The sequence below is a fragment of the Coenobita brevimanus genome, chromosome 21, assembly GCF_032717465.1.
Source record: "Coenobita brevimanus isolate Jiangsu-jjx chromosome 21, ASM3271746v2, whole genome shotgun sequence".
NCBI classification, from domain to species: Eukaryota; Metazoa; Arthropoda; class Malacostraca; order Decapoda; family Coenobitidae; genus Coenobita; species Coenobita brevimanus.
The window spans coordinates 6,106,064-6,130,570 of NC_136974.1; the positions used below are offsets into that span (position 1 = coordinate 6,106,064).

The following is a 24,507-nucleotide window of genomic DNA, read 5'->3' on the forward strand; positions in this document are numbered from 1 at the left end:
CTCTTACATTCTCAAAACCAATACATGTCACGCACAAAGGTTTCTTATGTTATGGAGTTTTCTCAGTCACTTGAATGTGGTTTGTTGTCGGGTAGCCACATCGAAATCCAGCTTTTTCTCTTGGCTGGTTTGCATCTGGAGCAGAACTGAATCGATGATAAGAGTCTTTTGAAAAATTTTTCATGCAACCGGGAGAAGGTTAACTGGATGGTAGTTCATTAGCTCCGTAATGTCGCCTTGTTTGTGTGGAAACAGAACAATAGACGTATTTCTCGTGACTTGGGTACTGCTGTGACTTCTAAGTATTTCACAAACAGTTTATTTAATACAGCCGTCTACATAATCGGATTGGTGGTAAAGCCGTCATCTTCTGCCTTGTCTTTCTACGTTCCTCTTAAGGCTTTATTTATCACGTTTGATGTAATCCTGGAGTTGATGTCTCCAATACTTCCTTCTCCTGAGCAGACTGTTCTAGTGTATAATGAAACAAAGCATTTGGGGGCTGAATGCTAATCGCCCACCAAAATAATTTTTGGTTAATGTGCAAGTTACCTACAAACCAAATTTGAAGAAAAACTGAAAGACTCTACGGAATTCCGTCAGCGCGTTTCACAGTAAGCCAATCCATTAAGAGCAGAATTGCTTCGGGACCTGCGGCGAGTCTCTTGTTTCAAACAATTTGCATAATTAAGCCCTTTTTACCAAAGTTGTCGCTAGATGGCGCCAACTCAGGTGTCAGCTGATGGCAGATTTGGATTCTCCAAGTCAAAATACCTTAAATGGTACCACTTTCATGTCTTCAAAGGCCTCCTTTAACAAATTAGCCAGAAGCAGAAGCAGAAGAAGGAGAAGAAGAATACTGGCTACGCAATGACCTGCTGGCTATCGTCGCAGACAAAAATATCAGGCGGCTGGCATTTGGTCGTCCTTGATCAAATCCTTACCAAAAGTAATAGGATTCTGCACATTCACAGTTACTATTTCGTGGGTGGTTTGGTGAAAATTCATCAAAAACTTTTCGAGATCTTTAAGCAACACACACACACACACACACACACACACACACACACACACACACACACACACACACACACACACACACACACACACACACACACACACACACACACACACACCAACAAAAACTATATTGCCTCGCCTTGCTAAAGGTGGGCAATAGTGATGTTACTATACAGATGTGCATTACATTCTTCTGCTAATATGATCACTCCATTTCTGTTTTCGTTGCTTCTCCAGAGTTTCTCAGAGCAAAGATTTGGCTTCCTTCTGTACAAGTGTACCCTTGTTTGCCTTCAGGTTCCCTCCATTCATTAAGGTTTCATAAATTAAACTCATGTTTTCACATTTTAATATGAATTCAGTTCTTATGTTAAATGTCAAAATACAGTTGTTAAGGAAAAAAAAAAAAAAAAGATTCAGGGAGACAGCTGGCATCAGGGAGGCCTTGGAGAGTCCAGCCCCACCGCCACCCACACAGACCCTAAACCCTGGCAAGCGCCCTTCATCCAGAATTTCGGATTACTTAATGTGTGCACATTTTGCAGCAGTGTGCCTTGTAAACTGATGGAGCTTACCGAGACTCCATTGCCCATCATCATGCATAGATAATTAGAGTATGATAAATGATTCAATATTTTCATATTTATAAAAAATGTATAAATTATCTCCTCTTTTCTATATCGTTAAAATTCCATTTGGTAAGATAATGTTTCGTGCTGAAATCATACTGGGCAAGTAACATCAGCATTTTATGTGATGTACAGCTTAGTTTATATTTCTGTTGTACCTCAATTGCCAGCTATGCGTTTAACCAGATAAGATTAATTTCAGAAAGTATGACAAAGGACACTTCTAATAATATCAGCCACTCCAACCGCATCCAGCATGCCAGTACATCCCAAAAGGTGCCACTTGTCTCTGGTCACACCCCTCAGACATGGCAGACAAACCTTATATGCACAACGCACACATCTCAGACACGCCTCAAACACACCCAAGACGCACACCAGAGACTCCACCAATATCCCTCACTCCTCAACACACACCCCATAAGATCATCAAGAAAACATAGTGACTCAATGAATGAATGAGTGGCACAATTAGGGACACATACTGGATGGATGCCGTAAAAAAACGATGGAAGTGAAAGCGAGAAGCTTGTAAAACTCTGCGGTTCCAGTTTGCCAGATTTCATTCTTCAAAACATACACAATACAATGACTCGATCAGCCAGAGAGTAACACGGGGACACACTGGATTTGGCCGCCCCCGTGGGTGGGACGAACTTATATTGTAATTCTTAATCTATAACCTGTAGCTAACTTGCATTTGAATGTTTTACAAGTCGTATACAGTTTCAGCTCTACTGTCCTGGGCACTGCAAGAACATAATATTATGGTGATGTTAGTACAGCTGTGAAACTGATTTGAAACTGAATGAACACATTTGCACAATAAGCCTCCCAGAATAGGCCTTAACCTTACCTTGCCCCCCTCCCCCCAATATGTGGGGATTCGGCTACGCCACTGGGTTTGACAAAATGTGAAAGAATGAGGGAAGTAGTATTGGAGGTTTGGTGAAGAACGGAGAGATGAAGAGAAGTGGAGGAAAACTGTTTGAGGAAGAGGAGGAGTAGTCACAACGCTGGAGAGCCGTGTGAGAGGACGATGGAAGGGAAGTATCTGGAAGGGAGGAGAAGGGAGGGACGGGTGAGGGAGATGCGATGGAAGGTTTGGGAGAGAGAGAGAGAGAGAGAGAGTTAATGAGGCGAAGTGTCAACGTTAAACCCTTCATTACGATGACATCTCTTATTCCTGTCATCCTCTGACAATTTATCTGGATCTGGAGAGTTTTTTAATTGAAGGAGTTAGATACAGTCGTCATTAACCTTCTGAGTAAGAGATGCTTTTCCAAAATTGAATAAAAGTCTAGATTATGGACGCAAAATAAATAGATAAAATACGTTAATTGATTCTAGGATATCATTGTCATTTCTGCGCCTCCTTGTGTTTGTCGGAGGGAACGGATGCTCTTCCTCCATGCTCTGGCTACCTCTCTGAAATGCCATGTTGGGGTGACATTCGAGGCTGGTTCCCTGTATATCCAAGCTGTAGCCGACCAGTAACACAGTCCCTCCCTAAGTCGCGTTTTAAGTAGCTGCCAGGAATTAGCTGGAAGACCTTGAAAATATTTCTAGTGCCATAATGTGGAGCTACAGGACAACGGGTTCAATATGTAAACCCTTTATACGTGGCTGCAACATTTAGAACATTATCTGAGTATCTGTGGTCATTCCTAAGCTGACTGAAACTATCTGGCGGTGGCCTGAATATACTGTAAATCGTAAGTGGTCAAGACTGAAATTGTGCATATTAATTTCTGTTGATGACTTTAATACTTAATTCATTAATCATGGCTTTTTAAAAAATGAACATGTACTGTATGTTTCCTGCGACAGTTCTCTCAGACCCAGTTTTGTCCTCAGCTGAAAACAATCGTCAGACGGTAGTCAAAATAAAGATTAAAAGTTAAGTGGTGCGGTGACTACGAATAGGATATATTACCATTTGTAAATATTTCGTTGGACTACACCTCATATATACATATTTTAATGTATTCTAAACGGGTATTTTTAGAGGAAAAATGCCACAATAGTGTTGAAGGATCGATGAGACCACAAAAGGGACGAAATATGATGAGCTGTGTGTGACGTGGCGAATAAACCCCTGCGGGTGAATCAATAAACCAAACAGTTCGTGTGTCCCGCCACGCAACGCCATTCCCGCTGCACCCACACTCACAACTCCTAGGATTTGGTCCTGATTTTAGACGCCGTAAAAAATAATGGCTGTTGTTAAGCCCAGCTCTGCGGTTCATCACTCACGAAAGACTCCATGTAACAGCAAAGGAAACACGATTCAAAACCCTTCACTCCCAGATTTTTTTTTTTTATCCCCTTCAATCTGACATTCGTTTTAACACTTTAATCCGATGATGTATCGTTTTTTCTATTCATGAGTTTTTTTTTATTTTTTCACTTTATTCATGTTTGTGTATCTCCAGCCGAATTTCATATACCTTCGGGTGGACTTTTCAAATTGGCTAAGTTAGGTACAGCCTTCAATAACCCCTTCAGTACTAGAAGACTTTCCTTTGACGAAGTAAACTAAAGGGAGTAAACTTTACCAGAAATATACGTCAGTGGAATGAAGGGGTCAATTTAACTTCAGGGAGAACTTTGGTGTGATGAGGGTAATGGAGGAGACAACATCCACAGTTCCGAAAATGTCTCCAAATCTAAGTAAAATTGTCTGCAAGTAGCAAGAGTAAATTAAAGTACGTTACCAGTCATTAAGCCCTTCAGTCCAATGACGTATTTAAAAATACTGAATATTCTTCCTAAGAGCACGTGATTTTATTCAGCTCAGCAAGGGTTTCGTCACTTGCTACGTAGGGATGGTCAAAGGTAAAATAATATCACGTAAATAAGAAAAAGGGGACTGCCCACTAAAATGTATATGAACCCCAGCTTTAAGTAATCAGACCAAAAGATTATCGTAACTTAAGTGCAGATTTTCTTGCCAAGTCCCGCTGATCTTCGCAGTAGTCGTGAACTCAGGTCACAAAAATATCGAATTTGTTATTATTTTCTGCACCAATCGTAACTGCAAAACGGAAGGTGGTACAGGAGCGTGTTAGGAACCAAATCGCTTCATAAAAACTGGGGATGTTGCCTACGTATTTCGAACACCATTCAAGCTGCAGTACGAGAGTTACAGTCCTGGAATATATTATAGCACTGATATGTTTTCGCAGATAAGAAAAACTCCACGAATTCGTGTTGCCCCATCCAAGGAAGCATCAATTGTATAGTGTTTCAGTAACTTCATCAAACAAAGGATGAGGCTATGGCACACCTAATGTCTGACTTGGCTCGTATCTCTGACTGGGGTAAAAATAATCTGGTTGTTTTTAATGCATCAAAGACTCAGTTCTTACACCTATCAACCCGACAAAATCTACCACAGGTGTACCCACTAATGTTTGATAATATTCAGCTTAATCCTGCATCATCCTTGAACATGCTTGGGGTTTCATTTACTCGGGACTTATCTTGAAAAGATCATATTACATCTCTTGTCAAATCTGCTTCCAAGAGATTAGGTGTGCTAAGCCGACTCCGTTCCTTCTTTACCCCTGTATAATTGTTGACTCTATACACGGGTTTTATCCACCCCTGTTTAGAGTACAACTCTCATGTGTGGGGAGGTTCCCCACATACAGCTCCTCTCAATAGGGTGGAGTCAAAGGCTTTTCGTCTCATTAACTCTGCTCCTGTTACTGGCTCCCTTCAACCTCTGTCTCTTCGCTGCACTGTTGCATCTTTATCTCTTTTCTATCGCTACTTCAGTGGTCACTGCTCCTCTGAACTGTCTGCTTGCATTCCTCCACCTGTACGACAGGCGCATAGCACCCGTCTGGCAGCAAACTCTCATCCCTTTTCTGTCCAACTCCTTAATGCAAGAGTTAACCGTTACTCCCAGTTCTTCATTTATGCAACAGGTCAACTCTGGAACTGTCTCCCTTTGTCTGTATTTCCTGCTTCCTATGATCTCCAGTCTTTCAAACGCAGTGTGTCCAGGCATCTCGAAATGGTCGGATTTTGAATTTGGCTGTCTCTTGTATTTTGTTTTTCTCTTGGAGGGAAAAGTTATTGCGGGCTCGTGGCCTTTGGTTCCTTCTTCTTAGCATTAAAAAAAAAATAACAGCTAAAAGTTGTGTTATACTGCAGATAATGTGTATTGGGTTACTAGTTTTACCAGAATGGTTATAAGCTAGAAAAAATCTTAAATTATTGTTAAGAGGTCGAGTGAAAACGGCACAAAGAGGGCATTTGATGGGAGGAGATTGAGATTCTGTGTCCATTACTACATTCCACCAGCTACAAACGTTATGAAGTAATGAATTAGAACTCTAAACCTCCTCCCGACTCAAATGCACTCTTGTCTCTATGCTTTTGTCACGCCTACATCTTAACAGTATTTTCTCCATGCATTAAAGGAGTTAATGAAGACCGCATTTATCCGTACCAGTGTGAGATAGTATTCTCACCCCCGCGGTAAACTGACCCCGAGGTCCATATACTATAGTGATATTCTGACCTCCCTCATGGTATAATGACCCCTCTCCTAAATTCTTTAGTATATTGTATTTTGGTTCTATATTTGTTGCCATAAATTATTACAGTCATCCTAACGAAACCTAACCTAAAGGGAGTATACCTGTTTAATTTAAAATTAAAAATTATTTCTTTTCTGTATGATTAGTCATTATTTGACACTTCATACAAATAGGTGTAAACTAATTAAACAAACAGGTGTAAACTAATTAATTGAAAACAAACTTTTAAATACTTATTACCGAAATCAATTAATGTACTTATTACACTTTAGTAACAAATTTTCATAGTTCCAAAGGGGGAGTCAAAATACCACTGAGGAAGTCAGAATACCATAATGGCAAATTGACCCCGGGGTCAAAATACCTTATAGTATAATGACCCCCGGGCTCACTTTACCATGGAGTCAAAATACTACACCACACCAGTCCCTCTATCCTGGAGCAGAATGAATTCATCGTGAGATACCAAGAATATGAGAAATAATTCGTTATCTGACTGAAGCGACTGATACAGAATATAACAGGTTAAGCTGGTGTTTGTAAAGCACCCATTAATTACACAGTTATGCTGGACTACGGTGTTAATTAGCTTTACTCCAGTTACCTTTTCTTGTCATTCATGTTACCTTCCAATGATTTCATTCAGCCTGAGAAGGAAATCAAGTTGTGGAGGGAGTTAATGGAGGCTTTGCGACCCCATCCTTGCAAATGATTTTTCCAGGGTTAGCCAAATCGTCTGGGAATACTAAGAATAAACCAAAATATGGGGTCATGGCAGTGAAGGGGTAACAAAACATACAGTAGACAAGTATTTGCTTCCTCGTGACATGCCAGGCATACAGAATTGACCCACACTTATTGTTTCCACACTTTTTTTTTTGTTATATATTTTTTTTGAATTATACCATCGTCATGCCTTACCTGCCAGCCATGTCCTGTTCCTCCCCCAACCACTCGACACCATCCCAGTATGTCCTCTTTGGTTCACTCCACCCAACCCACCCTTTTTATCCGCCCTACTTCGAACTTCTTTGAAAAACACCTTCCCACCACTAGCACTGCCACTCGTACAACGCCCATCTCCAAAGGGTGTATTCGTTCTGCCCTGCCACACCACCTACCACCATCTTAGACCATTTTACCTCACCCCATCCACTCCTTTCCGGACGCCCCATCTGTTTTTTGTTTCCTTACCTTTGCCTTGCACCTTTCCAGCCTACGGACAACATTCATCTTCACAGTGTCTTTTCGTTAACATGCCTCACCACCCACTGCTAACCAAACCCATCCCTCCCACTCCTCTACCTCTCTCCTCTAACCATGCAGTGATGAATGGCACAGAAAATTAATGCCTGGACTAACAGCCGACCAACAATGCTCATATTCACAAAGTACACACCTATCATCACTCACAGCCCAGCGGCATCCCAGCCCATCCTGCACACTCCACTCCACTCACTCCACCCAATCCTGAAAGACCTGAAGCAACATATTTCAACCATTGCATTATTACGGCCAACTTCTTTACATACATTTAAAAAGATATGACCCTAAACTTCCTGTAATTCCACGATCATCCCAGCCCATCCAGCTCACTCCATTCCACCCATCCTGCCCATCGCTGCCATGATGTGCTGAATATAATAACACTGTATGCCTCAACTACCAGCAGATTCACAGAGCATACTTCCCCTTGTCATGGCTCTCTACCTGGCATCATCCCAGCCCATCCTGCCCACTTATTTTCATCCACCCACCCCACCCAGTCATGACAGACCTGAATTGACATCTCAGTAAACACACGCTTCCTTCGATATGACGTGAAATGATTTGTACTGTCTTGAAGTGATCTGATGAAGCTAAAGGCATCCAAAAATGCCCGAAACACCTAAACTGTCATTAGTATAAGACCTTTACACTAACAGGACAAAATTTTGATATATGCTTCCATGCCATGACCTAAGATGAAGGGATGAAGTGGAGAGGTATATGAAAGAGGGCGGTGTGAGTTGGGAGCACGGCAGTGAAATGGCGGGGGACACGGCGACGTGGAGGCGATTTGTTTGTGGTCACCCCGTACGGGATTAAAGCGTCTGGCAATAGATAGATAGATAGACTATGACCTGGATTGCTGTGAAGTATAGTGGTCAATTGGGTGGATCTAAAATATCAAAAATATTCGTCAGAAATATTCCTGAATTTATCTACTTGGATCCGATATGCAGGTGTCGATTTTATGTCTTGTTTACTAACGGATATAAAATGAACTGATCATCAGGAAGTTTGAACAGCTGGCCAAATACTAGGACTTTGATTCAGCACATTGTAGGAAAGCAAGATAAAGTCATAATTGATTCTGAGTTGATGTTTCACCAGCTTTATAATATTTACAGAAAGAATGAGGGTATGGGCTGAATAACTGATCGCTTGTCACTTCGTCTTCTCCCGCCGCCGCCTCCATCTCCTCCTCCTCTTCGCCTGCTTACGTTCGTCGTCTTCTCAGCGGCTTACCATTACCCACTGTAACTATACTGTTTGCTTGTTTGCTTCGATACCCCGCACTACATATGAACGCAACATAATATCTTAAAATGTAAATGTTTTCTCTTTCAGCTGGGTTCTTCGTACAGATTTCTTCACTCCCATAGCAAACGTTTCCACGTTTTGGAACTTTAATAAATGTCGAGTCCTCCCCCCCTCTCTCTCTCTCTCTCTCTCTCCACTAACAGTATTTTCTTCCTGCAGTAGTTATTCTATGGCATAATGCGGTGTGAAACATGGCACGCCTGAAGTGGGATGCATTTCATAAATACATATCATTTAATTTTTTCCGCAGTAACATTTTATAAGGACATGCACGACTATGGTCATGGAGAATTATAACCATTGCTTTTTTTATATTATTATTATTTTCCTATGACTGTCCAGCTTTTAATACCTAATTACATTCTTCTTAATCCACCCTTACAAAACTTACTCTTCCATGCTCCCCTCCCGAGTCGTATTTTCCCTACTGAAGGCATATGACATTACGTGCCCCGAGCAGATACATACTCTCCCTTCTCTGTGGCGGTGTATATGGACGTCTTGATGTAATTGTCCCAGTGTCTGGCCACTGACATAACTAGCAAGTCTCTCCTTCACTCGGCGAGCTTTTTTTTTTTTTTTTTTTTTTTTTTTTTTATAACAGAACGGAGGAAGGAAAAACAAATGGGTAAAAAAAAAATAATCCATACACCAGATTACTGGTGTCCTCTGTTCATAAAATATCTGTAACAGTTAGACTTGAACAGTTGTGGGTTGAAATTTGGAGGAAAACAACTCTGGGGAAGCGAGTTCCAGAGAGATGCAGTTCGGGGAATGAAAGAATTCTGATAGGCAGAAGTTCTGCAATATGGTTGAGTGACATTCCACTCATGAGCGCTACCAGATGCCCGTGTAGCACGAGGGAAGGCATGGAGAGGTGGCACCATGGACGCAACTTCGTCTGAGCATTTGCCAAAAAAATATCTGTAAAATAATGCAAGGGAGGCAACATTCCTTTTTACTTGCAGGGGAGGTAGTTGATATGTAATGGCAGGGTTGTTAATGATTCTAACAGCTTTATTCTGAATTTTGTCTAGTTGTCTTAATGCAACCTCTCCACAACCATTCCACAAGGGTGAGCAATATTCAAGCTGAGAGCGCACATGACTCTTATAAATTATAGCTAACTGCACATCGGCGAAGAAGTTACGGACTCTGTACAATAATCCAAGTTTCTTTGAGGCGGTTTTAGCAAGTGATCTGACATGAGAGGTCCAGCTGAGGGCACTGTTAAGTGAGACACCAAGAATTTCAATACTTTTGGAGATGGGAATATTAGTAGCACTGAAGGTAATGTACGAATCAGGCAATATCTGTCTATTAGTAAACTGTATATATTTAGTTTTACTAGCATTAAAAGAGACAAGGTTGTTTTGTCCCCATTCACTGATTGTAGATAGATCTTGATTTATGGAGATGGCTGTACTGAGTTGAGAGGTAGAGATATTAGACTTTGTAAATGGATGTCTGAGTGTGAATGAACTATGTAGTGTTGAGTCATCTGCATATGAGTGAATGGGATTGTGAGTGACAGATAAGAGATCATTAATATGAACCAGAAATAGGGTTGGCGCCAGAACTGATCCCTGCGGCACGCCGGCTTTAATTGAGTGGAAATTCGAATATACATCATCTACTTTTACTCTTATTTTCCTGTCACTAAGATAAGAAGAAATCAAAGGGACAAAAGACGTTAGTCCATAGCAAGGGAGTTTGGACAGCAGGGAACGGTGCCATACTCTGTCGAAAGCTTTAGAGATATCAAGAGCTACTGCATGAGTTTCTCCAAAAAGGTCAATTGATTGATGGATGGCATGAGTTAAGAGATTGAGTATGTCAATGGTGGATCTTTCGTGGCGAAAACCGTATTGTCTATCACTAATTGTTGGATTCAAGATGTTTAACAATATGCTTATTAATTAAAGTTTCAAATACCTTACCAAGAGAAGATGTGACAGCTATTGGTCTGTAATTGGAGGGGTCAGACGAACTTCCTTTCTTCGGAACTGGGTGGATATTGGCTTCTTTCCATGAATTTGGGAATAAAGAAGTACGTATGCATAGTCTGAATAATTTAGCTAGGACAGAGGCAAGTTCAGGGGAACACTTTTTCAAAGCAATTGGCGGAATTCCATCTGGGCCTGGAGCTTTGTTGGTAGGTAAATTGTCTAGGATGGATTTTACGTATCTTGTCTGTATTTTAAGTGGGGCAATTTCGGGAAAATCAAGTTCCAGTACTGAGACATTCTGGCTGGTATCATCTATGGTAGAGTTTCTGGCAAAGGTACTAGCAAAGATATCTGCTTTCCCACGTGGGTCATTTGTAATATTGCCATCTGAAGATTTTAGTGGGGGAATGGAAGATGACTTGTTAAAGTTATTATTGAAAGAATTAAGAGTTGACCAGAATATTCTATTGTCATTAGGGTTGTTAAGTAGTTTTGATGCTTGCTTTTGAAGAAAGTTTGATTTAGATAGATTTAATACAGCTTTTGCGTGATTTCTAGCAATTTTAAATTGGGAGAGTGATTCAGATGTTTTTGATTTTAAGTTAGAGTTATATGCTAATGACTTTTGGGCTGTTGCTCTGGCACAATTGCCATCAAACCATTTTGGAGAGTTTGGTCTTTTAGTGAATAGTTGACTTGGTATGAATAAATCCATACCAGCTAGTATCAGGCTGACGTCCGTGTTGTGTCGAGCTCAGTCCAACATGCCATTATTACCCAGTCAGGATAAAATGTTCGGAGCAGCAGTTTCTCATAGCTTTCCATTGTAGTTACTTTTAGACAGCTTAACAATACAGCGATTTCTAAATTACTGATATAATTTATTCCACAATCAGTTTCCTTTTGATTTTCCCCATGTTATCAGTTACCTGTTCCAGCAGAGTAGCACTCGCAAACAGAAAAGAAAAAAAAGCCCTATTAACCTGCACTCAATCTTCTAAGTGTCGTAAACAGTGGCTTGCATAAAAAAAAAAAATATCAATAGTACATTCTTTTAATGTTCTTAAATTCAGCTTTTTCTCAGCTTTTTTTTTTTTTTTCTCCTCTTAGCTGATTTTATAATTCTTTCATCAGTGATAATGTTTGATGGGCTTGATTTCGTTCTCTGAAATCTTCAAATTATTACTCATAACAAACTTCTATCACTTGGTCAGTACACTTTGCCGATTTGCTGTTCTTCGCTCGTATAGTTTTGAAAGTAAATTGTTTACTTATGTGTGACAACATCTTAGCTACGTTTCCTAGCTGTAGGTTAGATGTATCGCTAGTTGTATAGAATTTTGGATTTCACCTTCTTCCCTGGTTCTTGTGGCCTGTCCTGTATGACTGACTGTAGCTTATTTTTTTCTCTCATGGCAATATAACAGACAAATGGGTTAATCTTCCTTGCAACTTTCTAGGTTCATACTTTTCTGAGATGCTTTGAACAGAACCTGAGCCGATTAGCCATTTCTGCTGCAGGGTTCCCTTCCTTGGTTCGACCTGCTGAGCTTTCAAAATTACACAATCTTGCACCACTGACCGTTCTCAGGTTTATGCTCGTTAATTCGTCACTGATATAGGTAAAGCGTATGATAATAATTACTGACAAAATAAGCTAACCACAAATCACATGCTCGTCTAAAAAAGCACACACACACACACACACACACACACACACACACACACACACACACACACACACACACACACACACACACACACACACACACACACACACAACTAATCAATGTATAACCATGTCTAATACAAGCAAATTAATCAAGAGAAGGAAACAACGTAGTATATAGTCTGCTCACTTTAACTTTGCATAAAATCTCATCCCTCCATCTTAAATACTGAACTGTAACAAAAAGCGAAAGGTAGAATATGGTGCAAATTACGAAAGAAAAACAAAAGGTAATGAAGAGGATGTAGAGCAATAGCATCATCTTTTTCTGCCAGTGAGCTTTGGGAAATTAACTGCAAAATGACGAAAACATCTACGAAGTTAAGCTAGACGAATTATAACACTGTCTTTACCTCCTCCTTCTTTGACTGGCAGAGATCAGCATGCAGAGAGGGCAGATCCGGTGCTGTGTTTACCTCCTGTGGTTTGAGCTCATCACCCTCGTCTTCATCCTTGTTATGAACCAAGCCAGGCCACGTCAGTACGGTGAGTCATGTCATATTACTCTCACAAAGTACCAGTGGGCTCTAGTTGGTGACGGTGTAAGAGAGAGAGAGTGAGAGAGTCGGAGAAAAGGTGATTATAGAATGTGAGCAAGTGTTAGAACTTATCCTATCCCCCTTTTTGTATTTTTTTTTCCCCTAATAAAGATCCCAGACACCTTTTACCATGTATAATGAGACTGGAGAATTAAAATGACTAGTAACCAAGGATATTCATTCCAGTTAACTAAAGCTGATCAAGTTTCATGCAACCATAATTTAGCATTCAAATTGTGGGAGTCGCTCAGTTCCGCCAAATGAAAATAAGACATCTTACCATTCGTACTTGATCTCCCCTTTCTGTCCATCACGCTTCTCCCTTTCCCCTTATACTGTAGTCTGTTTATGTTCATTCACACAATATCCTTCTCCCTCGGTCTCTTTCTCGTTGATTTTTTCACGACGGTGTGCTCGAATCCCTCTCCCCTGCGATGTTATCCATTAGTGGAATTCGATGCGAAAATTAATATGCATTCTGCTTCTCCCCAACTGTTGTATTGAGTCTGCTTTTATTTTTGTCTAGGTCTTCTCGTCAACTACACTTCCTGATAATTGGTTGCTTCCTACCTCCTCTTTACCCCTTTATCCATTATAATCAGTACTCCCTTCTGTATTCCATGATTTACCCTTCACTGTGACCCTAAACACACTGCATCAGGACACCCATCCTTAACCATTGGCTGTTTCAACACTCCATTCTCGTTCATCGTATTTGCTGATTTCATTCTTCATTATTACCTTCATTTAGAACCCGAAATTTTCCTGCATCCACTGACTCATTTATTTACGGTATCAACACACAGGTTACGATATACTTTGCATATATATGTTTTTTTTTTTTTTTTTTTTACCGTTTATGAGGAATAAATGATCTTCTGCATAAGACTAATGAAAACAGTAGTCTCTGTCCGAATATCTTTTTCCTGTCTATTTTTCTTATCCGTAAACAACGAAAAAAATTATAATTTATATTCTTCTCAACTAGTGCTTGTTTTGTGTGTGAGGCCTTGTTGATGGTGCTGGATTGGGGCGCATGTATCTGGGTTTAGAGATTTAAAGGTTTATTTTAATTCTTGTGATCCCTAGCGGGTTATTGGAGCACAGTTATATATAGTACATAATAGTAGATTCTGACAACATAAAACAAAGATACAAACAGCTAGTGCTAATATTCCTTAAGGTAATTCATAACGCCCCTTATGAACTTGGCTTGATTTAATTATGTCGCATATTTTTAATTATTAAATAGTTCACCTGTCTTCAGAACATTTACATCAGCGTAGTAGTCTTCTTAATATTTTTCCGCCATTGCTAAAGGAGAGGCACTTCAGTAAGTAGTGAATTTCATCTATTTGTGTTACATAAAGACCAAATTCTGTCCTCCAGATCAACACTGCTGTAAGTACCTCTTACAGTAGGTAATATTATGGTTTCCACATTTAAATTTGCATATTATAAGCGTATACTCTTTGGGGAGACTTAGAAAATAGTCCTGTAACTGTACATTAGTTGTCATCATTCTATAAATTATACAAGCTAGGTTCTTATAAGTTTCTTCTGACAATTTATGTTTAATAATGTCACATGTTCTAAACTGAAATGATTTATTGAACCAATTGTAATATCACTTCAGGAAATAAGTTTGACATGCCACTGGAATTTATCAGTTTAATTAGTTTGTCCAACCACAGGGATTTGTAAACATCCATATCATACAAAACTTCTAATAAATCTACACAGGACAACAGAATCATGCACTTGTTACCTGTGGCAGTGGAGTGCCAAATACTTATCATTCTATTATCTACTAACTCTGAGGGATTCTGGAAGTCTGTTTCACCGTACAGCATGCAAGTTGATGTAGTTTTATTAGGTTTCAGGATTTTTTTTTTTTTCAAGAATACATAACATGGTACATTTAGGTGATGAGTATTTTTAAATCTCCATATTCCACATCCATATAACAGAACAAGGAAGACGGCTTCTCATATAGGTCGAAGCAGACGTCCACTGATACGTCCAGCTTACTAATCTTATTTAATAATTCGCAAGTCGTGGTGTTGGCATGAGTAATTCATTTTTTTTTTTTTTAGCTTTCTGAAAAAAGGCCATTGTAATTGAAGGCTGTATCGAGATAATCAACATTAATTTCACTCATTCCAAACCTAAATGTTTTATATATATATATATATATATATATATATATATATATATATATATATATATATATATATATATATATATATATATATATATATATATATATATATATATATATCACTTTAGTTTTAGCTGTGTTCACCTGATAAGAGCTCGTAGATTATATTGACGTTCCTTAGTGACTTCCCTATCCCCCGAAAGGAGGGGGATGAGTTACAAGGGGAGGACAGTTTCCGGCTCCAGTCCACCAGGTTCACGTTTCTGATTAAATTACTACTACTACTACTGCTACTATTACTACTACTACTACTACTACTGCCATCACCCATGCTGATGTGATGTGAGTCAGCTGGTGGGAAGGTTTTCTTGGACCTTATCATGTTCAATCAATTCCTGACGCCTTAATCCCGTAATGGGTGGCTACGAACAAATAGCCTCCACGTTACCCTGTCCTCTGCCATCTTTGTGTCCTCTCTTCAGCTCACACACTCCTCTCTCATATACCTTTCCACCTTATTCCTTCATCTCATCCTCGGTCACTTCCTCCCTCCCTTTCACCTCATTCACATACAGTCTCCTAATCCGTCTCCCATTGTCCATTCTCTCCACATAGCCAAACCATCGTAGACTTTATCTCCTAATGCCTTCTAGGACATCCACATCAACACCACAACTTTCCTCCACTTCCCCATTTGTCTGCATCTCTCCACGCAAGTCCACCTGCTCCTCTCAGCTAACTCATTTTTATACGGCTTTGTAATTTGTGGCTTTGTAATATCGACTATGATATTATTAATTACAGGATAATTCACTACTTTGAGGCCACAGAATAATGCTTTTACAATATATCCATTATTGATGAACGAAATTAAATGAAATTCGACACTTGCAAACTTCATTTTGCGTTAGTTATGTACTGTTTTGTAGGAGCTCCCCAACATTTTAATTTCACGAGACATAAGCCAGAAACGAACTGGGATTCTTCCACCGGTACAGCGCTGAGTGGGCAGCAGGTCACGTCGTATTTGATAACTGACTGCTCGAGATTTTTTCCTGGCTGTGGAGTCACGTTAAGGAAAAAAGATTTTAAAGGAAGGTTAGCTCACTTGAATTGCTAAAAGAAAACATTATTAGAAAGAATGCAACAATTCCAGTGAATACGTTGCCCAGAAGATTCACTAGTTAGGAACACACTGTTAAATACTGTTAAACGCCGAAGAAGACCAGTGTCAAAATTAAATTCAACTGTATGTCAATTGTAACAACGTGATAGAAATGAGTATCAAATTTCACTTAAATTGGTTCATTCACAAGGACAACAGAAATGCAATTATTTTTAGGCATCAGAGCAGTGAATCACCTTGTATAGTAAGCAAAAATAAACTGCTAGAGAAGAGGTACCAGGGAGACTCCTTCACCGACGAGAGTACATGCCCTCCCTGGAAACACCTGCTGTGGCCCTTGCATCACTTCACACCACCAACGCCTGCTGAAGCGCTGGAGAGGGACGCCTTCATATGGTGCACTGATATGGCGGGCGGTGGAGGAACCTGGTTGTACAAACGCCCCTCAGTTACTTCCTTATGCCCTGAGAGGAGGATGGTGGACTGCAGAAGGGTAACGTTAGCCTGCAGTCACCTGGCTTCAAGCACAGATTAGCCTGATGGTGCAGCTGCTACTCCAGTGCCTGCATCTGTGTCAGGCTTCTCATTACTACACGCATATAATTCGCTGTTTTCATATGCTCGGTTTGAAGTTATAAGCTCAACAGTGACCCATAATGCAGTCTGCTCTCTCTCTCTCTCTCTCTCTCTCTCTCTCTCTCTCTCTCTCTCTCTCATCCTAATTTCAAGGTAACGTAGGTAGGTTGCTACGTCACATCCGTACATGATATTTGTTTACTTTTCATTGGTTAATCCGTTTATTAATGTAATATTTTCTGTCAACCCCTTCTATGTGTAAGGATACGCTCGGATAATACTCCTGGTAATTCTTAACGCTTTCTTTATCTTCCCATTGGCAAAGTACGCAGTAAATTTCCTCCCTTTACTGGTGTAGCTGCATTTATATTAAAAAGAAAAGTAATCAGGCAATCACCATACTTCCGTTTTTAGCAGGGGGAAAAACGTACATTTAAAGAGTCACGGGCACTTTTACTTCGGCAGATACATTTAGATAAGACAGCTTTAGTAGTAGCAATGGTGGTAGTAGCAATAATAGTAGCAGCAACTACAGTGCTAGTAATAGTTGTAGTGGTAAGTAGTTGTAGTAGTATAGCAGTAGTAGTAGCAGCGGCAGCAGCAGCAGTAGAAGTAGTAGGCTCATCTAAACCCAAACCCAGTGGACAGCAGGAGGAAGGTGCTTTCCTTCTGCTGCTCAACATTCTCCTTCCAGGGAATAGGGCATTGTATAAGGGCAGTGGAGCAGCTTGGTTATATCGGTGTCGCCACATGAAGGCTCCCTATACAGCACCAAGTTTTACAATATTATTCAAGCTCCACCCTGGTTCATAGTTAAGGGTAGTCAGATCCTTGAGTGTTATTGCAGTCTCTTATTATTTAGCCCTTCACCACCACAACGCACTGTTGTATTGTACCATAGTTATTACCAGACGATTATATTCATCTTAGGGGAGGCCTTTTGTGGTGACGGAGTTAATGAAAGCTCTACCTAACTCCTCCAGTTCAAAAAGTCTCCCCATTACTCTGAATAAAGTTGTCCAGAGGTAGCAAGAATTGAAGTATATGTCGTGGTACTGAAGGGGTTAATCGTTCTTTCCCGTATACCTCAGACGAAGCAGAGGAGATGATGGAGAACAGAACACCGGATGTCAATGCTTCACTCTCACTGGCCATCGACGCTCTCAGAGGAATCAAGGTAATAAGCTATCCTGCAAGATAAACAATATTGTGTGTAGGTTGGTGTGGTGAGATATACACAGAGTGCTTTGAAGAGGATGGAGGATGAAAGACTGATTATGGTGATGTATGAGTGTTGTTACCTGCAAGAGATTTATGGGGACAACTCTTGAATACTTGATGTCGTCGTAGTCTTTGTTATTTTTAGGACAAAATTTTGATTTAAATATTCACCAAAAGCACTGAACCCAATCTACAATGCTGACCTTTACTGCGCAACGTACCCTCACCGAGCACTACCACCCACTACCATCCTGCCTACTCCTGTCCATTCAGCTCCTGTCTACCCCCACATCGAGTTTCTAAAAGCAATTCCATCTCCCATTAGCGAGGACAGAACATCATAAACATGCGTGGGGTGGGTAGGGTAGAAAATGTTATTATCCGCGTTCCATCTCACACATCAGCAGAAGCCCTCCTTAGGTCTTCGTGCCACCTCCACTCCACTTTTGTGTTAATATTTCTTATATAACTTTACTGTAATGGTATAGTTTTTCCTTTTAGTCTTTGCCTTATTTTCATATTAGGTCCACCCTTTACTTTTTTCAATTTTATGCTTGTTCATCTGTAGGTTTTAGGTAAATGAGGAAGCACCATCCTCATAATGTTGTGCTACCTTGAGACTACATTAAATGATAAGCCTAATGCTTTCTTGTAGCCCGGAAAGCTGTTTACTGGGCCGAGTGGAAACCATGCAGATATGTGAATGCCTGGTACTCGAATGCTTCATACTCTCCAACCGGATGTAATAATAGCCAGGACTAAGTAGCCTTGCTCCAGATCCGTCCTCTCCTATGGGAAAATGAATAATTTTTGCTTTACTGTTTACCACCAATCACTGTAACCCGTCCCCGCCCCAGAGGGGCTCGGTGACGGGTATTGTTTTCACTCGGTTTGTCCTTCTGTTTGTTTGTCTGTCTGCCTTTCTGTTAGCAACTTTACGCGCAAACTACAGGTGCGATGATGGGCTATGACCTTCTGATCACCTGATTAAAATTTGGGCCAAATTGGGCCAAGGCCCAGACTGTAGGCCCAAAAAGTATATAAAAAAGGGGCGGGGGGGGGAAATCTTTTTTTCTCCATAGCTCCTTTCAAATTCGTTATATCGACATGAAACCAAAACCTAAAGGTGCATCTTTGAAATCTGCATCCTATAACATGCCTCAGTACATCAGGGGGGTGACCCCTCAGATGGCGGTAGGGGGGTCAATGTCAGGTGGGTCGGGCCTAGAATTTCAAATGAGCATAAAATCGTCAATTTTCACCAGATTTCCCCCAAATCTGATATGTGACATCTTTGACTGGATATCATGTTGTGTTTATACGGCAGCACTAAAGTGACTGCCGGGGACGGGTTTGCTGTGCCTTGGCACCGCTTCTTGTTTCATAAATTTTAGCCACAATAAGAAAGGGCATTCAGAGCGCAAAACACTCGCCCACCAACTGGTCTAAAGGCCGAATTTTTTACTTAGCCCTGAATCCCAGACCTTCGGAAGATTAGTCTCGAAATTCAAATACTTCATTGGTGCAAAGTCCTTAACCCTTCCACCAACGTTTGCTGCAATCATAACAAAGCTGTTTCAGTTGACTTTGACCGGTGACCTTGGCCTTTGACCTTTCACTGTGAACTTGACCTTTGGCTGATTGTTCTCAAAACCGAATCTCTTTATCCTTGTTTAAACCCGAACCCTTCCACAAAGTTTAGTCTACAGAGGGTCTTTCTTCGTGAAAACAATAGGTCAACCAATTTGGGTGACCCTCAACTCATCCCCCAAGTTTGGTCCAAATCAGGTCAAAACTGTTTTAGTATTTCTCTTCGAGCACAGACACACAGATCAAGCATTGGCCTTGCCAGTGACCTTGACTTTTGACTGATTATTCCCCAAAATAAATCTCATCGTTATTGCCTGATCCTTAACTGTTCCACCAAGTTTGGTTCAAGTCAGATCAAAACTGTTTGGGCTGACCTTCCCTTGCACCCTTGAGCTTTTATTTTTTCCTTTAATCTTTTCAACTGAATATATATTATCAGCATTGAATCCTTTTATTCTTGCATTATCCTAAACATATCCATAAAGTTCAGTCTAAATCTAATAAAAACTTGCAGCTGGCTGTGCTCTGTTACCATGACTTTTAACCAATTGTTCCAAAGAACAAGAAATTTACTTCTTCCCTGACCCTCAGTCCTTTAAATCAGGTTTGCATAATTTCGGATCAGGACTGTTTGAGGTATTTGGTTAACACCCACACACACGCATTTCTTTATCTCTTGCCACGTAACCTTGGCCTTTGATTGTTCTAAAAAAAGCAATCGAATTTTCTCATTGCCCGACGCTCAATTCTTCCACCCAGTTTGGCTAAAATCGGATGAAAGCAATTTGATTTATTTTGCTACAACACATACACACACACACACACACACACACACACACACACACACACACACACACACACACACACACATGGCACACGAGAATCAAAACATAGTACACTACGCACGTGGGTTATATGTTTGTGAGCAGCGTGTGTGTATGTGTGTGTGTGTGTGTGTGTGTGTGTGTGTTTGTGGTAACAAAATAATTCAAAGAATCTTTATACGACTCAACTATACTTGGTGGAATGGTTGAAAGACAACCAATGAGGAAACTTTTTTTTTTTTTTTTTTTTTTTTTTTTAAGAAAGAAAGGTCAAACTCAAGGTCACTGGGCCTGGTCAAACTCCGACCCAACAAAGTCGATTTAAACAGTTTTCATCCAATTTAGATCAAATATGGAGGAAGGGTTGAGGGTAAGACAAGAATAAAGTGAATTAACTTTGACAGTAATCAGTCAAAGATCAGTGTTACAGGGCCAGGCCAAAAGTCCAACCCTTGTGTGTGTGTGTGTGTGTGTGTGTGTGTGTGTGTGTGTGTGTGTGTGTGTGTGTGTGTGTGTGTAGGGGGGATGGGGGTATTAACAAAATAACTCAAGCATTTTTCATCCGATTTTAATCAAACTTGGTGCAAAGATTAAGAGTAAGGCCACGAGTACACCTACTGCTATTGTGAACAGTAAGTCGAAGGTCAAGGTGACAGGACAAGGTCAAATTTTGGCCCGTGTTAGTTTGTGTGTGACCAAAATTACCAAAACATTTGTAACCTATTTCGATCAAGCTTGTTGGTTGAGTTGAAGATCAGCCAAGAGGTTGACATTGTAGTTTGTGAAAAAATAGGTCAATGTTCAAGGTCACATGACGAGGGCAACTTGCACAGGTTTTGTTTGATGTAGATTAAACTTTGTGGAAGGGCTTCTGGCTAAACCAGTAATAAAGATACTCTATTTTGAGAAGTATTAATCAAAGATGAATGCCTTAAGGAAAGGTCATATATCAGGGTCACTGGGCAAAGTCATCTCAGATGGCTGAACCAGAATTGTTGGAAGGGTTATAGGCTTGGCAAGAAAAAAGTAATTCCACTTTGAGAGTAATCTATCGAAGATCAGGGTCACGAGGCAACGTCAAATATTCGGCCCTTGGACCAGTTTGTGGGCGCTGGTACTGCAGTGAGTGCTCCTTCTTTTTCTCATTATGTTTCCTAACAAGACTCCTCACTACCACCCTCCTTTTTCCATGACCCACTCATTTTCAACCTGCATAGCAAAATCAAATAATAGGTAATAAACAATCCTATGCACCTTCCTCTCACAAGTTTCGTGTCAATAACACACCAGAGAATCATTCTATGAGCACATTATCAATAAGAGCATTCAGAGAGCACATATCTCTCCTTTCATGTTTCTCATAACTCTGAATTTCATCTCTGACCTTTTTCATGTAATATTCAATCACTTGTTCCCTTTTTGATCCTCAATCATTATCTTAAAGTTGGTGCAAATCCATCCAATAGGTTTTCCATAATGTTGCTAACAGACAGACAGACAGAGAGACAAGCCAAACCGAATAATTCACCTTTTTGGCAAAGATAATTAGGCTTCTATCAGCATTCACTTTAAGAGTTCTACACCACGTGTGAGTATGCACGTCTTTGTGCTTGAAATATTAATTACTTGTACACATTTTTTTCCCAATGTATCCTTCAGCTGACGCGCATCAGCATTATCTCCTGGCACACTAAAGCAGGCCATATCATCTGCTGGACCCGTAACAACTCATCACTTAAGGCCACACATCACAAACACTTCATAACTCCTTGCCATATGTTCTGTTGCTCAGCCTATTAGAAGCCAAAACCTCTCTTTTTCCACACCTTCCTCACCACACGGCGCATGTGCAGTAATGAGAACACTTCTGCCCTCTCAAACTTAAAATTATAACACTATTTCTAATATACCATGTAACACTCTTAAGCCTAACAAAGACTATATGTGTTTAGCTATTTTTAGATTAACTGTAAAGCGTAGAATTACTGATAAAGATAATGCTAATAATGCTATATCTATTCGCAGGTTGGCGATTTGTACGAGTCTGGGTTCAGGACGCCCCAAGAGAATCTGTGCCAAGACAGTGGTCGATATCTGAAGGTTCTGATCTTCGTCACCACAGCGACCAGCAATGAAAAACTCCGCAACGCCGTCAGACAAACCTGGGGTCACTTCGCGGGCAGGAGGGATGTGGTGATGGCTTTCATGGTGGGCCGCGCGAGGCAGCACCTGGAAGAACGCATTGGCCGCGAGAACGAGGTGTATGGGGACATCATTCAAGCAAACTTCGTCGACCATTACGACAGCCTCACTCTTAAGACACTGGCCATGTTTGAGTGGGTCCTGACATATTGCTCGGAGATAAGGTACATTCTCAAGACGGATGATGATGTATTTATCAATATGCCGTTGCTGTTGTCCTTTTTGGAGGACAAAGCAGTTGATAGACGGACTATGTATGGCCGTTTGGTAACAGACTGGAAGCCGGTGCGTTTACCTTGGAGTAAATATTACGTTAGCATCAATAATTACTACAAGAGCAAATATCCTGGCTTTCTAACAGGTCCTGCGTACATTGTAACAAGTGATGTGGTGCTGGATGTCTACCAAAAGGCCCTGGACACCCCTTACATGAAACTTGAGGACGTCTTCTTCACAGGCATCATTGCCGAGAGCCTCGGGATCCGACGGGTTGGCGAGCTGAGCCTCAGAAATATTTGCGTTGATCTCACCGATATTTGTGTCCTCATAAACACTATATCTATTCATAACGTCAACTACGAGGAGCAGTTTGATATCTATAAAAAGGTCTTAGATGGAAGAGCTAACTGTTAAGCTTGATACCTGGCGAGGTTAAAGGTCCTTTCTCTCCTAATGGAAAATATTGTTACATAGATGAGTGTGATGAATGTAAATGGTTGGAGTCATTAAAGACAAGCTTCGTGTTATCATTGTTTTTCCTTTACCCAACAAGATAAGAAAAGTAAAAAAAATAAATTTGTATCATGAAGAGTCTTTTCACAGGAAAGACTGGCTGGCTAAATATATGGTATAACTGAAAAGTATTTAGTTAGTGCATACCCCCTCCAACGTTGATGAATATGATTTGCTGCCGTAATTCCTCCTTTCTACCAGACAAATAATTTCCAGCATCGCATAGTCAGTAACTTCAATGTCTTAGTCTGCCCTGTTGCACAGATTTAGAATATGCCAGCAGTCGGATCCACCTCAAAATCTAATGAACTCTTCCTTGACCCACTGCCCACCTGCCCACTAGATTTCATTGAAATCCGATAACATTTTTTTTTTTCAGATATCTTGCATACAAACAGAGACAGACACAGACGAATACTTAACCTTCAACTTCGTTGGCGAAGGTAAATATGAATGTATGACTGAGTAAGAAACCCAAATTATATACCACAAAAAATTGACGATGTACATTATATGTATTACAGACACTGGGGAGATAAACTGCCCATTTTAATATACTGTCTTGACAGTTTTTGATACAAAACTCTGTTTTTTGTCGGACGAGACCATGGAAATTATCATCCACAAAACCGTATAATTCCATTGTCACATTCCTTCTTCCCATCCAAGGCTCCCCTTCTCGCCCACATGAGTTGGCCTTTTTTTAAAATCTACCCCTCGTTTCCTCTTCACTGCTATGCATACATTTAGCAATTTTTCATTTTTCGGTGTATTCATCATGTATCCTTAATACAGCTACCGTAAAAAAGCTTTGGTAGGCAAAAATTTTAATGGTCCCTATTATTTCTACTTTCATCTCACGTTATCCTCGCAACCATTCGTGTTGCCATGTCTCTATTTTGAGTTCTATTGCTCTCACTTCTGATTTTTTAATTCATTTTTTTATTTCTGTTCATTACTGTGGGTGTTATCATCTATTATGCAGCCGTCCTGCAGTTTCAGTTCTCTACAGTAGTTCGTATCAAACCTTTCACAGTATCGGTCAGTTTACTTCTTAGCACTACTCTACT

At 40.4% G+C, this 24,507-nt stretch overlaps 1 protein-coding gene across 1 annotated transcript; it reads left to right on the forward strand.

Moving 5' to 3' along the window:
• The first annotated feature begins 12,849 nt into the window (after positions 1-12,849).
• Positions 12,850-23,338, forward strand: LOC145392094 (beta-1,3-galactosyltransferase 5-like). Its single transcript, XM_080266548.1, has 3 exons — positions 12,850-12,952; positions 17,960-18,045; positions 22,529-23,338. Exons 1-3 carry the CDS (start codon positions 12,850-12,852, stop codon positions 23,336-23,338), a joined length of 999 nt encoding a protein of 332 aa, XP_080122674.1.
• The last annotated feature ends 1,169 nt before the right edge of the window (positions 23,339-24,507 follow it).